General features: G+C 28.7%; 1 protein-coding gene across 1 annotated transcript; it reads right to left on the bottom strand.

Annotated features, from left to right (window-relative positions):
- Positions 1-5,205: 5,205 nt before the first annotated feature.
- On the bottom strand, positions 5,206-13,971 carry LOC129906940 (serine protease Hayan-like). The gene is made up of 5 exons (XM_055982936.1): positions 13,752-13,971; positions 12,599-12,678; positions 6,026-6,291; positions 5,740-5,923; positions 5,206-5,682 (listed from the first exon to the last, which is right to left on the bottom strand). The coding sequence occupies exons 1-5, from the start codon at positions 13,832-13,834 to the stop codon at positions 5,351-5,353; spliced, it is 945 nt and encodes a 314-aa protein (XP_055838911.1). The 5' UTR covers positions 13,835-13,971; the 3' UTR covers positions 5,206-5,350.
- Positions 13,972-15,121: the final 1,150 nt, after the last annotated feature.

Genomic DNA, 15,121 nt, shown 5'->3' with positions numbered 1-15,121 from the left:
GAAACTCAAATGAAATTTATCTAACAATTATAGATTTTTACTTGCTCTATAGGACAAGTATTGGTTTCGTAAAAGAAAAATTAATCACTTAATAAGTGTACCACCCATACATTATCATTTAAAAGGATGTTTATTCAAATTTCAAAAAAAAATTAAAAAAGAATTTGTTCATAAATTTTTATTTTTTTTTTTTTATTTCTAACCAAATCATTAAAATTCCAATGTTAAGCTAATATTTATATACTTTTTATTATAAGAGCAAGTTCATGCGACCCAGTCGTACATTTTATAAATTGTTTTTTTTTTTTTTTCTGGGCAAAACTCTCCAGAGAACCGAATATACTAATAGACTTGAACTTCAAAGATATATATTCGATTTGGTAACCTCATCGAGAACACTGAGAAAAAAAGACAGACAAAATAAAGCTGGTTTCTGTATGGTTTTGTTGCCAAAGAGACTGGCGTCTTGTACCTAAACATAATGAGTTTTTGGCGCAGAAATTTTGTAAAGTTTTTGAAGTTATACTTCTTATGGGACGGTGGGTATGAAAATTTGTTTTTTGACAAGAATGTCAAAGGGATTATGACTCGATCGACAACTGGGCAGCAGGGTTGTCGTTTCACCTTTAGCTTTAGAGTTGGCAGTACTTTAGTATTTAAAAATGCAGTACGGCACAAAAAAAAAACACAACAAGTGGCGAGTTGCATGTTTCATGTCGCAAGTTGCGTGTGGAATGTGGCAAGTACCATATGGCATGAAACATGGTGCCAGTGCATGTTGCATGTGGCATGTAGCACGAGGCATGTGGCATTCAGTATGAAACATGTAAAAGTGTATGTGGCATGTTGTAAGTTGCGTTTGGAAAGTTGCATGTAGCAAGTTGCATGTGGCAAGTTGCATGTGGCATGTTGCATGTGACAAGTTGTATATGGTAAATTGCATGTGGCAAGTTGCATGTGTTTTGAGCCGCACGACTTGAGTAAATTTCACAAAATAAATTGAAAACAACATAGACGCAAGGAGGGTGGAAGAATTAATTTTGTTTTTACTTGATAAAAATGGAAAAAAACGAAGTGTGCATAATTTCTTTTAATAATAAAAATTAAAAATATCAAATGAAATTCATTTACACATACTGAGTGAGAAGTATAACTTCATGTCACGTGTACATTGTGTACACACACTCTTTTTTTTTTTGTATAGAAATCTTATATTTATATCAAATTGATTAGTAAATTGATTTTGGTTGAATTAGAAGAGTAAATGTAAAATATAAACTTTTTTTTTTTTGAGCAATTTAATGTGAAATTTTTCTTTATTTCATAAAACACGTTTTGTAATTATGTAGATATATTTTGATTTTTTATATTATATTGCTGAGCCTTGATTTGAATTATATTCAATTTATATAGACACCCTAATGATGAGGAATATGTATCTCGAAGTTTATTGGTTAAATTAAATAAAATTAATTAAAGAAAGCATTTTGTTAAACTTGCGAAACCGAAACAAGAATTGAATATAATATATACAAAAAAAATATTGAACCACCCTAATGACAAATATTTTTTTTTCTTCCATGATTTGGTTAAAATAATATCCAGGTTGATTTATTTTTTAATTTCACAATTTTTGAGCCACCCCAATACGAAAAATTTCAATTTAAACTTAGTATTTCAAAAAAAAAATACATAATTGAAACATTTTCGGTGTCATTAAAATCCAATTTTTCGAAAACTTAAAAAAGAAACAATCAATAAGAATTTTAATGGTTTTGCAATTTAGCATTTTAAAGCAACATAAATCAAAATAGATAATTTTGTTTGAACAAACACATTTCAAATTCAATTTGTTTTTTTTTTTTTTTTGTCAGTGTATAGCTTGTGCCAGAACAGATACCTACAACCTACATAATGTAAAAAATTTCGTATATTTTTTTATAGCATGTGTGTGCCCAATGAGATACATAATTTCGGTTCCAAAAATGTGTGATTCATTTTTTTTTTGTTGTGTTTTATTTTTTGTTGACGCGCGCAACTTTTAAACGATGGAACGGAAGATAAGAAAAAGTATATACTCTCGCAGCATGTAACAAAAAATGATCATACCGCTGATTTTGGCAATGTGGAAAAACCCAACAATAGATGATGATTGATGATGTTGATGTTAGAGTTAGGCAGTCATCGAATACAACAACAATGAACCATAAAGAAGATAGGTATAGACAACAATCAGCTCGATATATTGACCTTGAAATTAAGCAAACAGCCGGCAAATTTCAGTTTTGGTAAATTTTATAAATTATGAGATATATTTATTTAAAAAAAAATGTAGAAATGTTTATCTTGTGATTCTGAAAAAAAATGTGTCATTCTTATCTGTATCATCTGTTTGGTTTTACCTACTTATCGCATCGCCAAAATTGAGTTGTTCAGATTTCAGGAAAAAGTGACCAAAACATCTGTTTTTTATAATTTACAATATGAAATAGTGTCAATTTAGCTTATTCATACACTGAGGGAAAAGCCATTATAAAACAACGTGAAATCAATGAAAACCACATTGATTTAACTATTATTCGGAATGATTTTGCGTTGAAGATGAACATTTTAAAATCAACGTGGAAAAAAAGGTTGATTTTTTATGGTTTCGTTTCTTAAAGTCAAATAAATCAAAGTAGTTCATCTTTTTCCCTCAATATATTGATAAAAAAAGTCAAGTTATTTAATCCCACCCAAAATAATATAAATAAAAACTGAAAATTATAATTGCCAAATATTTTATTTCGATATTATAGGACGCCCCGAGTAGAAAATAGAAATGGAATTTTATAAAAAAAAAAAATCTTCACCGCTTCACCGCACGATAAATAATTTCGGATTAAAAACAAACAAAAAAAAAAAGCAGGACTGGGTCGCACGAACTTGCTCTAAGAGTTCAAGTTGCTTACATTTTTAAGACTTTTTATATAGAAATTTGGGAAATGTAGGTCAAATCTTAAGGTAGAGCCGTTTTCTAAAAAACTATTTTTTTTTATAAATAATTTTTGGAAAAAAGTTTCAAAATAAAATTGGTATGCCATTTTGTAGAAGTCACTAATCAAGTCTTAAAAACTTAGGTACATTTAAATTTTTTAAACAAAATCGCTGGAGCTATTTCAACTTTACTAAAATCGATATATGTATGACCGTTATTTTGGGCCCAAAAAAAATAACGCTACATATACATACCAAGTTCGACATTAATCGGTCTATCCATTTAGGCTGTAGTTTCCTTTAAGCCTGGTACGCTGTTCGCGCTAAATTTTAGCCAAGATAAAATTCCCATACAAGTTATCGATAATTTGTATGGGACTCATTTTAGCTCAGCTAAAATTTTTCGATAATTTGTATGGGAGCTAAAATTTAGCGCGAGTAGCGTACCAGGCTTTACAGACAAACAGACGATTTTCAAATTGTTTTCTAAAAATTCCTTTTCATACAAGAAATTAGATGAATTAGGTAGGTGGTAACCTACTTCGTTTTGTGGTCAAAATCTTTAAAAGCAATGTTTAATTAAAAGAACAGATTTTTAGTATTTTTCAGAAATGCTTTAATAAAATCAAATTATAATTTTCTCTAATATTTTTTAACAATGCTTTAAGACTTTTTAAGTTTACCTACCTTTTTACTTTTATCAATTTTTTTGTTTTTTTTTTTTGTTTTTATTTTCTTATTTTTTGAAGACTTCAGTTTCGATATGTAAAATAATCATATTTTGCTGTATGATAACGCAATTTGAATGAATACTGTTAGATGTACCTACCATATACAGGGTGTCCCACAGTCACCGCCCCAAACGAAAACCATGGATTCCTGAGGTCATTTTAAGTCGAAAAACTTAAGAGGTAATTTTCTCGTTTTCGTCCCGTTTTCGAGTTACCACGGTTTTTATGATTTTTGTTCTCTTTTCCCTTATCTGGCTTTATCTTTGCCAAACTACGTTTGATTTGAAAAATTTTTTTTACAACCAATCAAGAATTTATTACAGTTTTAGTTTGTCTCAAAACTTTTTTTCTGCGGACAACCGTTTCTCCACAATTTTGCATCAAACACAATTTTCTTCGTTTTTTAAGTTGTTTTTTACACTTTCATATCATTTAAGTCAAAAAAACACGTTAATGAGTATTAATTTTTTGTGCTTTTTATTTAAGCCCAGTTTATTTTCATAAAAAAAATAAGTTTTATTTCATAAAAAAGGCTACTGAAAGTAATTAAAAAAAAAAATAAACAAACTGAGTGAATTAAAAAAAAAATAATTTTTAAATAAAAAATTAATTTAAATGAATTGAAAACTTTTTCTGAGCTATTGTGGTTAAGAAAAGAACAAATAAATAAAGCTCAGAAAAAGTTTTAATTCATTTAAATTAATTTTTTATTTAAAAATTATTTTTTTTTTTAATTCACTCAGTTTGTTTATTTTTTTTTTAATTACTTTCAGTAGCCTTTTTTATGAAATAAAACTTATTTTTTTTATGAAAATAAACTGGGCTTAAATAAAAAGCACAAAAAATTAATACTCATTAACGTGTTTTTTTGACTTAAATGATATGAAAGTGTAAAAAACAACTTAAAAAACGAAGAAAATTGTGTTTGATGCAAAATTGTGGAGAAACGGTTGTCCGCAGAAAAAAAGTTTTGAGACAAACTAAAACTGTAATAAATTCTTGATTGGTTGTAAAAAAAATTTTTCAAATCAAACGTAGTTTGGCAAAGATAAAGCCAGATAAGGGAAAAGAGAACAAAAATCATAAAAACCGTGGTAACTCGAAAACGGGACGAAAACGAGAAAATTACCTCTTAAGTTTTTCGACTTAAAATGACCTCAGGAATCCATGGTTTTCGTTTGGGGCGGTGACTGTGGGACACCCTGTATATAAGAAGAATCATTGAAATGGATATCCAAGTGGTATTACTTGATTACAAATAAACTTACTTATTTACAAATAAACAAAACGAGTAGTTCATTACTAAACTGTTTTAAAAAAATATAAAAAATTAATAAATGATTATTCGATTTGAAAAATAACATAATGAAGCCCTATTTTTAAAACCTATAAATAAAATATTTGCAAAATGGAATTAAAATAAATTAATATAATTTTGAAACGGTTTTTGAGTATCGTTTCTAACAATACAATCCATGACTTCAGTTTTGGAATGCATTTAGATTTAAATTTCAATTTCTTATACAGTTTATTTATTTATAAAGGAACTTTAATAGCATCTCTAAGATTTCTTATTAATAAGTACATTTTTAAATGAAGCATAAATTTTTACTTTTCTCTTTTTTTTTTTGTCTTTTCTTTTTCTACGGTTTTGGTGGGCTTGGCCAAACAATACTCTCAATCCAATCCAAGTAATATGCCACTCTAGTATAAACTGATGGTATTGCAGATCCACAAGAAACTCCATATGAAACAACTCCAACAATTGACAAATGTTTACTATCGCGAACCAATTGAAGTGGACCACCCGAATCTCCCTCACAGGAATCTTTCTTATTATCTCGATCATATGCACAGTATTGTCCATCAATTAGCCCAATGTAAGGATATTCAGCAATATGTGTGGTATTGCAATCGTGTATTGAAAATGTATTCACATTAGTTTGTAATAGATTATTCGATTCTGATGAGGTTTCTATAAGACAAAAAGTTAATGAAAGGATTTATTTTAAATAATTGTAACAACAAATACCATTGACATTTGTAACACCCCATCCAATAACAACTAATGGAACATCCGGATCGATATCCGAGCGATGTGTGTGAAGACATGCAGGATATACAAATGCGGATAATGCAACATCCTGCTTAAGTTCAAGTAGGGCAATATCATTGTGTTCCACGGACTTTTTGTACGACGGGTGAATCTTTATGTCCTGAAAAATTACATCTTGTTTACAATATGATCAAAAATTAATTTGATCCTCGACTTCTAGCATTTCAAAAAGTCGATAACTATACAAATATTTAAGACTTACATTAATCTCCATATCAACAGGTTTATTACGATCTTCTGTGGTAGGATTCCATTCAACCACACCTAATCGAACAAACTTTGGCCTGGATCTAATAACACAATGAGCAGCAGTTAAAACATATCGCTCTGATATCAAAGACCCTCCACATCGAGCCACAGGATTATCAAAGACCAAGCCTGCCATATGAGGATATTCACCATTTGCCACATTTTTTCCATCAAGGATTGTGTAAATTACTCTTGGTAATTCACTGTATTTTTGACAAGCTGTAAAATGAATACAGTATTATGTAGGTATAATTCGTTGTTACAAGTAGAATTTTTTTTTTTTGTATATAAAGCCCCAAAAAAGATCAGCTCCTGCTTTAACATCGTAAAAAGGATCTACTACTTCGCATCGTGGGAACATGTGAAATCCTTTGTTAACAGTCTTATAGGTCCATAAAAGTTTGTGTTTAGACCTGAAAAGTCCACCATCAACCAAAAATGTGGATCTTAAAAAATCCCCAGAAATGTTTTTTTGTTCTCTCGTAACTCTTGAATTACTTATCATAATCTGACAAATTTGGTATCGTTGTACGCATCATGCTTGCCCGCTAGTTATAGGCTATAAAAAATTCTTAAATTGGGCGCCCTCTTGCGGCAAATGTTATGAACTAATGAGATTCCCGTAGCATCGTTTTATGTGAACATGTGAAATCCATCGTCAACAATCTAATAGGTCTATAGCAATATCTTTGCCGGCGGGTAGAATGGGGTTAAGTCATAATTGATAGTTTTCCTGAAAATGTGAAGTTGAGCTAATCGATGAAAGTGCAATTTAGTGACTTAACCCCTTTGTACCCTTCGGCAAAGATATGTCTGTAGACTTCAAAACTCCACCATCAACCAAATGCAAAATCACATTATGGCTGATCTTACAAAAATCCCACAGAAAAGTTTGTTTGTACTCTCATAACTTTTAAATTACTTATCATAATTTGACAAATTTGGTATCGTTTTAAGCATCACGCTTGTCTGCTAGTTATAGGCTATAAAAAATTCTAAAATTGGACGCCCCCTAGTGGCAATCGTTATGAATTAATGAAATTTTGATTTTCGAACTTATATTTGTGTCCTACTTATGTTTTCGTTATAATTTTAATGAGTAAGTTTCAGTTCATTACTTTTATTCTCAAAAATCGCTGCACAGTGGTCTCAATTTGTATTACGTTGAAAATTAATTTAATATGATAAAAATTTAAACAAAATATTAAAAAAAACTTATGTATTTTAAGTATTATTTAATTTTATTATTGTTTTATTGATTAATGCAATACCTACCTACATAATTTTTTTTTTTTTTTTTTATATATAATGTCGAATTTTGTGTTGTGTTGAAAAATAAAAGATATAAAATAACTCAATCGATATAGGTTAAATACTTTATATATTATGTATTACAGCTCTTCATCTTCTTAGGACAGTATGATCAAAGAGTTCTCAAAGTTAATATTTCTGCAGGTAGGTTATGATATTGCTCTTTTGACACCATTTTATACAGATGATGTTGCAGGGCTTTTCTATCCTATTCCTTACTCGATAACTTTTTATTTGATGAGTGTTTTTTTGAAAATTTTCCATACATCCAGGTTTTAATAGTACTGAAACCTTCCTTCGCCATTTGCAAAATATTAGAAATATTAAAGCGTTTTTTGCTAGAACCTAAAAAATTTTAAAACAATGTTTTATTTCGAATCAAAATTTGCAGCAGAACGAAAGGGGAAATATAACTATTAATTATTTTCTATAATAGCCCCAATGTTTTTAAAAACACATGCGAGTTAAAGATTCATGCATAGTTAGTGTGGTGTCCGGGTAAGTTTATTAAATGATTTAAACTACAAAAACTGTAAGCACCTCCCCGACAAAATACAAAAAAAAACTTATAGAATTAAGCGGGTCCTTCAATAACGATCCTTTAAGTTGGTGAATAAAGTTGGTACAGTTTCTTTAGACTTGTTTTAATAAAAAAAAAAAAAAAATCATGTGTGCAATTCACACGTGGTAGAAGTGAAACCTTAAAAAATCATTTTTCTTGAAAAAAAATAGAAAAAATCTACCTATTTTTATTCTATCACCTTCAAATCCATGTTTTTTATATGACAACCTATATAAAATTTATATCATCTGAAAGCTTTTTGTCTTACCTCAAAATATATATATCGATCAGGTCTATGAGACATCTACAAAAAGAGCTAGAATTTTTTGAACTCGATCAATTTCCATAAAAAAAGCTAAAAAAAACACGTATTTTTATCTTCTCACGCTATTAAATGCATTTTTTCCCTAACAACCTATAAAAAATTTAATACCATCTGAAAGCTTATTGTTTTAGCTCATATATACATCGATCAGACCTATGAGACATCTACAAAAAGAGCTAGAATTTTTTAAACTCGATGAAATTTCATAAAAAAAAAGGTTAAAAAAATTTATTTTTATGTTCTCATGCTATTAAATCAATTTTTTTGTTTGACAACCTATAAAAAATTTTATACCATGTGAAAGCTTATTGTTTCACCTTGTATAGTTCAAGTTAACTTTATTGAGGCAAATAAAATCAGTATAATTCAATTACAAAATTTAAGTTTTCTTTTTGGTCGACTTAAAGATATGTCTGACTATATAAATAATTAGTAAAATATTGGAAACATTATCAAAATTCATAGTTATTCATAACTTATATAAATATTTTAAATTTTTGGTCGCTTGCTCCCGGCGAACAATAACTTTTTTGCTCTATTTTGGCAAATATAACTTACAAACTAAAATTAAAACTAAAACTAAAATAAGACTAAAACTAAAGATATCCTTACATGAAAATATAGCTAACTGTACAAAGGGAAACCGTAACAATAAGTAAAAGTTTATGTTAGCATCTACTGAAAAAAATTAATAAGTTTACATATATTTCTAAAGTGTCATCCCCTATAGTTTAAGGGAGAAGCTTTTTCATAAAACGGGACTTGAAAATTGCCATTTGTATCGGGTCTTAAAAGAGTGACAGACCCCTCATTAAGCATATTAAACGGTGAAACATAATAATTGTCAACCAAGCTGTCATATAATTATAATTATGTATAATTATGTATAAATCTTACTTCAAAGATGTCTACAAGAGAAGTTAGAATTTTTTAAAGTCAACCATGCCGAATTTCCAGACTGAGATTACGGTATTCTACACTCTCAGCTGGTCATCACCAACAGATCTCCACAGGTGTTTTGAGGTATTTTTAAATTTTTTTCAATTTAAGATTGTGTAACTTTGTATGTGCACTAGATCAAAAGATATAACGTGTGTTGGAAAAGAACATCTTTTTATCGTTATCTCCGAATTTTGAACATGAAATTAATTGAAATTTTGTAAAATTATAATTTATTTAATTACCTATGTATCTACAGTACAAATTTCATTCATCTATCTATTAAAACAAAAAAGTTATAACAAGTTGAAGTCGTGTCGCGTTTTCGTTTCATCTTGTTTCAAATCACTACGATACTAAAGAAGTTTTCACTTCAAAAAAAAAAACGTAAGTCCCTGGTGATTGTCTTGCGGAACACCCGATTTGGCAATCAACAACAAAATTGTGCACTTTGTGATTAAAGCATGAAATTTACATCGTTGGTAGTACTGAATATAAGAATTATTTTGAGATATTGGGCCACCTTGTATTCCATCTAGAAGGGTTGATACAATAGCTTTTCTGTGTTGAACTCGCTTTATTTCATACAATGTTTACACAAAACACTTTTATTAATATGATTCATGAAATCGTGATTTCGAGGTATTTTTTGACGCCCGATCGAATGAAATTAATACCAAAATGTCTCGATTACAAAAAAAAAAACACCCTTTAAAACATGATATTTTTATAGACAAACACAAAAAAAAATATTTTGAGCACAACGGCAACACCTACAATTGTTGCATACACGTTTTTAAAAACCCAGAACCTCATTTCTATCTGTAAAATTTAAATCCACTAAATTTAATCAAGAGTTTTTGAAAGAATGGTCCTCCACTCCGAATTTTGGAAAAAAAAAAACGTTATTAAAAATTTTGTTTCAAACTTTTTCTTAGTAAAATATGAATTTATCTTAAAACATGTTTGGCCATAAATATTATCAGATGAATTCCGAATAGAAAAAGGTAATATTTATTACAGTTTAAAAAAAAAAAGTAAAAATTACTTCTACTCCAGTCAAAGCGTCATTTGACCTTGCGATGAGAGGCACTGTCTGTTTTTATTTCATGGATCGATGGGGGTATATTTAAAAGACTTAAACCCAATTTCTCACCACCTGATCATTCTTTTTAGCGGAGTTATTCACAAAAATGCATTTTTTGGGATATTTTACTTCTAAGCTAATATCTTTGCTCCAGATTATCGCAGACCAAAAAATAAACATACATTCTCTTCCTTATAATATTTTCTATCGTTGTATGTAATTTCATTGTATTTGAGTGAGTAAATATAAAATGGCAGCCATTTAAAGTCAAATTCTTGTTGTTAAAAAACACATTTTTGTCATTATTTCGAAAAAAGCTTATGTCATGATTGACATTTTTCTAACCTATTTTGTAGCCCTGTTCATGTCCTGCATTTTACAGAAAAAATAAGCTCTTTATCACCAAAGATGGCCGAGCAATTGATAAATGAACGCATGCAAAACCGTTGCGAAAACACCCAAAAATATCGTTTTTTGGGAATAACTCGACTTCAGAATGTCCTACGGCAAAAAATAAAGCAATGAATTGTTCGTTACAACATTTTCTATCAATTTAGTGCACAATCTTTTTGTTGAAACAAATAAAAAATAAGTAATATTAAGTCAAAGTCGTTTTTTTGTTTAGCAAACTCTTGCCTTATTATTTTGCAAACGGTGCGAATATTGGCTAAGAAAATAAATTATTATTGTAGTCCTTTAAATTATCTACATTTAAAAAAAAAATTTAGCTTTCTACGACCCACGGGAGCCGAGTGCAGGACATGAACAGGGCTACAAAATAGGTTAGAAAAATGTCAATCATGACATAAGCTTTTTTCGAAATAATGACAAAAATGTGTTTTTTAACAACAAGAATTTGACTTTAAATGGCTGCCATTTTATATTTACTCACTCAAATACAATGAAATTACATACAACGATAGAAAATATTATAAGGAAGAGAATGTATGTTTATTTTTTGGTCTGCGATAATCTGGAGCAAAGATATTAGCTTAGAAGTAAAATATCCCAAAAAATGCATTTTTGTGAATAACTCCCCTAAAAAGAATGATCAGGTGGTGAGAAATTGGGTTTAAGTCTTTTAAATATACCCCCATCGATCCATGAAATAAAAACAGACAGTGCCTCTCATCGCAAGGTGAGGCCCTTTTTTCCGACGCTTTGACTGGAGTATTCCTTTTCATTGGATTTTTTTGATAACAACTGAATTTTTGCATTGAAATAATAATTGACTTTGGCAAATAAGAAGTGAAAACTTTTTTTTTTAAACTTCTATTACAAAAATTACCTCGAAAATGAAATACTTTTAAATTTTTTTCATAAGCTGTAATACATATTGACATTTCCTTTTATAATTTCAATTCTTAATAAATGTGACCAAAAAAATTTGAAAATGAATGCATTTTATATTACCAAAAAGTCTTACAAAGGACATGTTAACATTTTTTCAATAATTTTTTTTTCAAAATCTGAGTTTAATCACAATTGTTTCAAAAACCCTTTCTTCAATTTACTTAATTTTAATTTTACAATTATGAATAAGCTTCTAGCTTTTTAAAAATGTATATTTAAATATTGTAGGTGTTGTTGTTGTATTCAAATATTTTTTTTTAAACTTTTAACATTATGTTATGCTGATCGCTGATGTTATGTTCAATTTCAATGAGTCATGGACAGAATCTGAAGGCCTTGGATTTGTGGAGTTCTGATACATGGCAGTGCAGCCAACCATTTTTATGGACCCAAAGAAATGCTGCTTAAGTAAGTTATTTTTTACCAATTTGGCCAATTCTACGCAGAATTTGTTGGAACGGAAAAAAGTGTTTAAATAGTCTAAAAGGAGAAATTGAAATTTTCATAATGTACCTAAGAGAAATTAACATGTAGTTTATTAAAAGTAACAGACAGAAATTTTACTTACATCAATAAATCAAACACACAAAACAAATACAATTTTTGAGTTAAATATACAAAACAAATACACAAAAAACTACAATTAAAACATACCCAAATTAAAAAAAAAAACAACATTTAACACAAAAATTGATCAAAAATAATTGTTATTGAACATAAAAGTGAAACCACCATGCACCGTATTAGAAAAAAAAACTTTTTATAATCTATAACCAGCGGACAAGCAAGATGCTTTAAATGATATCTTATTTGTCAAATTATGATAAGTAGTTAAAAAGTTATGAGGAAACATACATAGCCACATGCTTATAAAAACCAAAACATTTTTGTCCAATAAAACAAGTAATACACAACAAAAATTTACAAGTGTTAAAAACAAAGTACATACCTGCGTCTGCTGGTCTATTAACCTCAGAGCTGTTTTGGCTAGGCGAGAATGGTCCAACTCGTGTTCTGGATTTGGGAGTCCTAAGAATTAAAGTTAAAGTATATTATTTGGAAGAAAGTAAGTAATAAGAATTTATTCCCGTAAAGCAATTCATGCATATAAATAATAAGTAAATTTATTTCTTTATAAAGAACAACATTATTTAGCTTAAGAAATTGCTGATGTAAATCATAAAGCCAATACAAAAAAAAAACATAGATACCTACTTACAGGGTGTCTCGGAATCAGATAAAGGAATTTTTCTTCGATTAAAGCCTAGTACGCAGATCGGGAAAAATTTTATTTCTCATACGAATTTTTTCTCGATAGGTACTAATCTTGTCTTGAATATTTTTCCAAGCAGTACGCAGTTCACGCGCAAAATTTAAATATTTGTAGCCGCTGAAAATAAAAAGTCTCCACTTATTTTTGCGCGGAAAAATAATGTTCGAAGCATTATTCTGGCGGCAAAAATTGTGACAAGAAAAAAAAATAAAACAAAATTGAAAAAAAAAATCAAACAAAATTAAGGTGGACTCTTTAATAAAATACTTGGAAAGTGAAGACGAAGCAAATACAACTCACAATCAAATCAAAACAAAAATTAATTTAATTTGAAAGAAGAAAAAAAAACTATTGATAGAAATTACTTAGGGTAAACTTCCCTATTGTTTAAAAACCATTTACAGCTACTATTTTTATTTTTTGTTTAAAAATTCACTCTTCCCGCCTTTTTTGGCATATTCTTAGCAAACGAGTTTATTCTATACGAAAAAAACTGCGAACTAAAGTTAGTGCGACATTCGCTTAGGGCCAGTTGTACAACTATTTAATTCGTGGTTCAGCAACTTTTAAATTCTGAATTCGGTGGCAAAACTGATTTTTAACACTGGTTCTAGGTCCATATAGGATGAAATACCTAAATCTATCCTTGAACCAAAGTTGATCCACTGCTAATCCGCCGAAATCGGCGTGTTAAATTCCTGATCAGAGGCTGAACCGAGGCTTAATATGTGATTAACATTGTTTTTCTTAGAATATATACAAGAATCACCTCTAAAATGCCATCATCATTTTCTGGGACACCCTGTATATGAATTTTGTAAGAACTTACTGTGTTGGAATATGTTCTACTTGTATGCTATGATTTGTGGGTAAGTCATTATTTGGACAACAAATAACTTCATCTTGACCCATAAATGAGCATATAATAATAATAGAACTGTATTCGATTGTTTCCTTTTGCAGTCCTTCCAAATGAACTCCACATGCTGATAGTAATTTACAAACTCCTGGTTCACCAGTTTTTGTTTTACAAATCGCTCCTGATTTAAAAATTTTGTCTGAAATATTTTAGTTTGATTTTTATTAGCAATAGAGTTTCATAAAGAACACATACGTGAATATATAAAATGCAGGACTTTTTTACAAATACTTGCTCTTTTGGTAAACGTTGATTAGAAAACATTTTATTGAAAAAACTATATTTTTAATTTAATTTTATAAGAAATTAAATAAAAACTTAAAAAAATAATGTAAAACTTTTTGTTTAACTAACAAAAACATCTATTTACACGTATTTGAATTACAAAAACAATGTACATTAGGGTGTCCGTTATTTCCGAAAGTGATGTTTTCGGGAGAGACTCCCCCTAGATCGAAAGCTTAGGGCCTAAATAAGGGGAATTTAGCAAAAAAAAGTTTTTTGGAGGTCATTAACCCGTGCCTCTAGGGTCATACTTTCCCCATACAAATTTGTATGGGAAATTTTTAACTCATACATAAAATTTTTTTTCTCTCGAGTTAAATCATATTTTTTTTAAATGTTTGATAATTCTGGTTGGAAAACAGTTACTTTAAAAGATCACATTCAAAATTTCCCGTTAAAATTTTTTTTATATTTTATTTCGGATTTTGAAATTATTAGCTGTTTTCGTAGTTTTTGCTTTTACCTATCACACAATTTTAAATGCAGTTTTATTGCTTTTTAATTCTTTTCAAATATTGCATTCAAAAATTTGTGAATAAATCAAAAATTTCAATTTTTGAAATTTTTTTTTGAAATTTTTGCCGTTTTTATACGTTTAAATTTATTTTTCTCGAACTACAAAAGATATGTTTACAATATTTTTATTGAATTTTGTTTAAAAATGATTCACCTAAAAAATTACATAAAAAAAGTTGCAAACAAGAAAGGGTAAAGTGTTTAATAATATTTATTTATTATAAAAACGGCAAAAATTTCAAAAAAAAAATTCAAAAAATTGAAATTTTTGATTTATTCACAAATTTTTGAATGCAATATTTGAAAAGAATTAAAAACCAATAAAACAGCATTTAAAATTGTGTGATAGGTGAAAGCAAAAACTACGAAAACAGCTAATAATTTCAAAAACCGAAATAAAATATAAAAAAAATTTTTAACGGGAAATTTTGAATGTGATCTTTTAAAGTAACTGTTTTCCAACCAGAATTATCAAACAT

This window comes from Episyrphus balteatus, chromosome 1 (assembly GCF_945859705.1).
Source record: "Episyrphus balteatus chromosome 1, idEpiBalt1.1, whole genome shotgun sequence".
In the NCBI taxonomy this organism is placed as follows: Eukaryota; Metazoa; Arthropoda; class Insecta; order Diptera; family Syrphidae; genus Episyrphus; species Episyrphus balteatus.
Note: the sequence above shows the minus strand (reverse complement) of the source record. Positions and strands in the feature narration are given on the sequence as shown.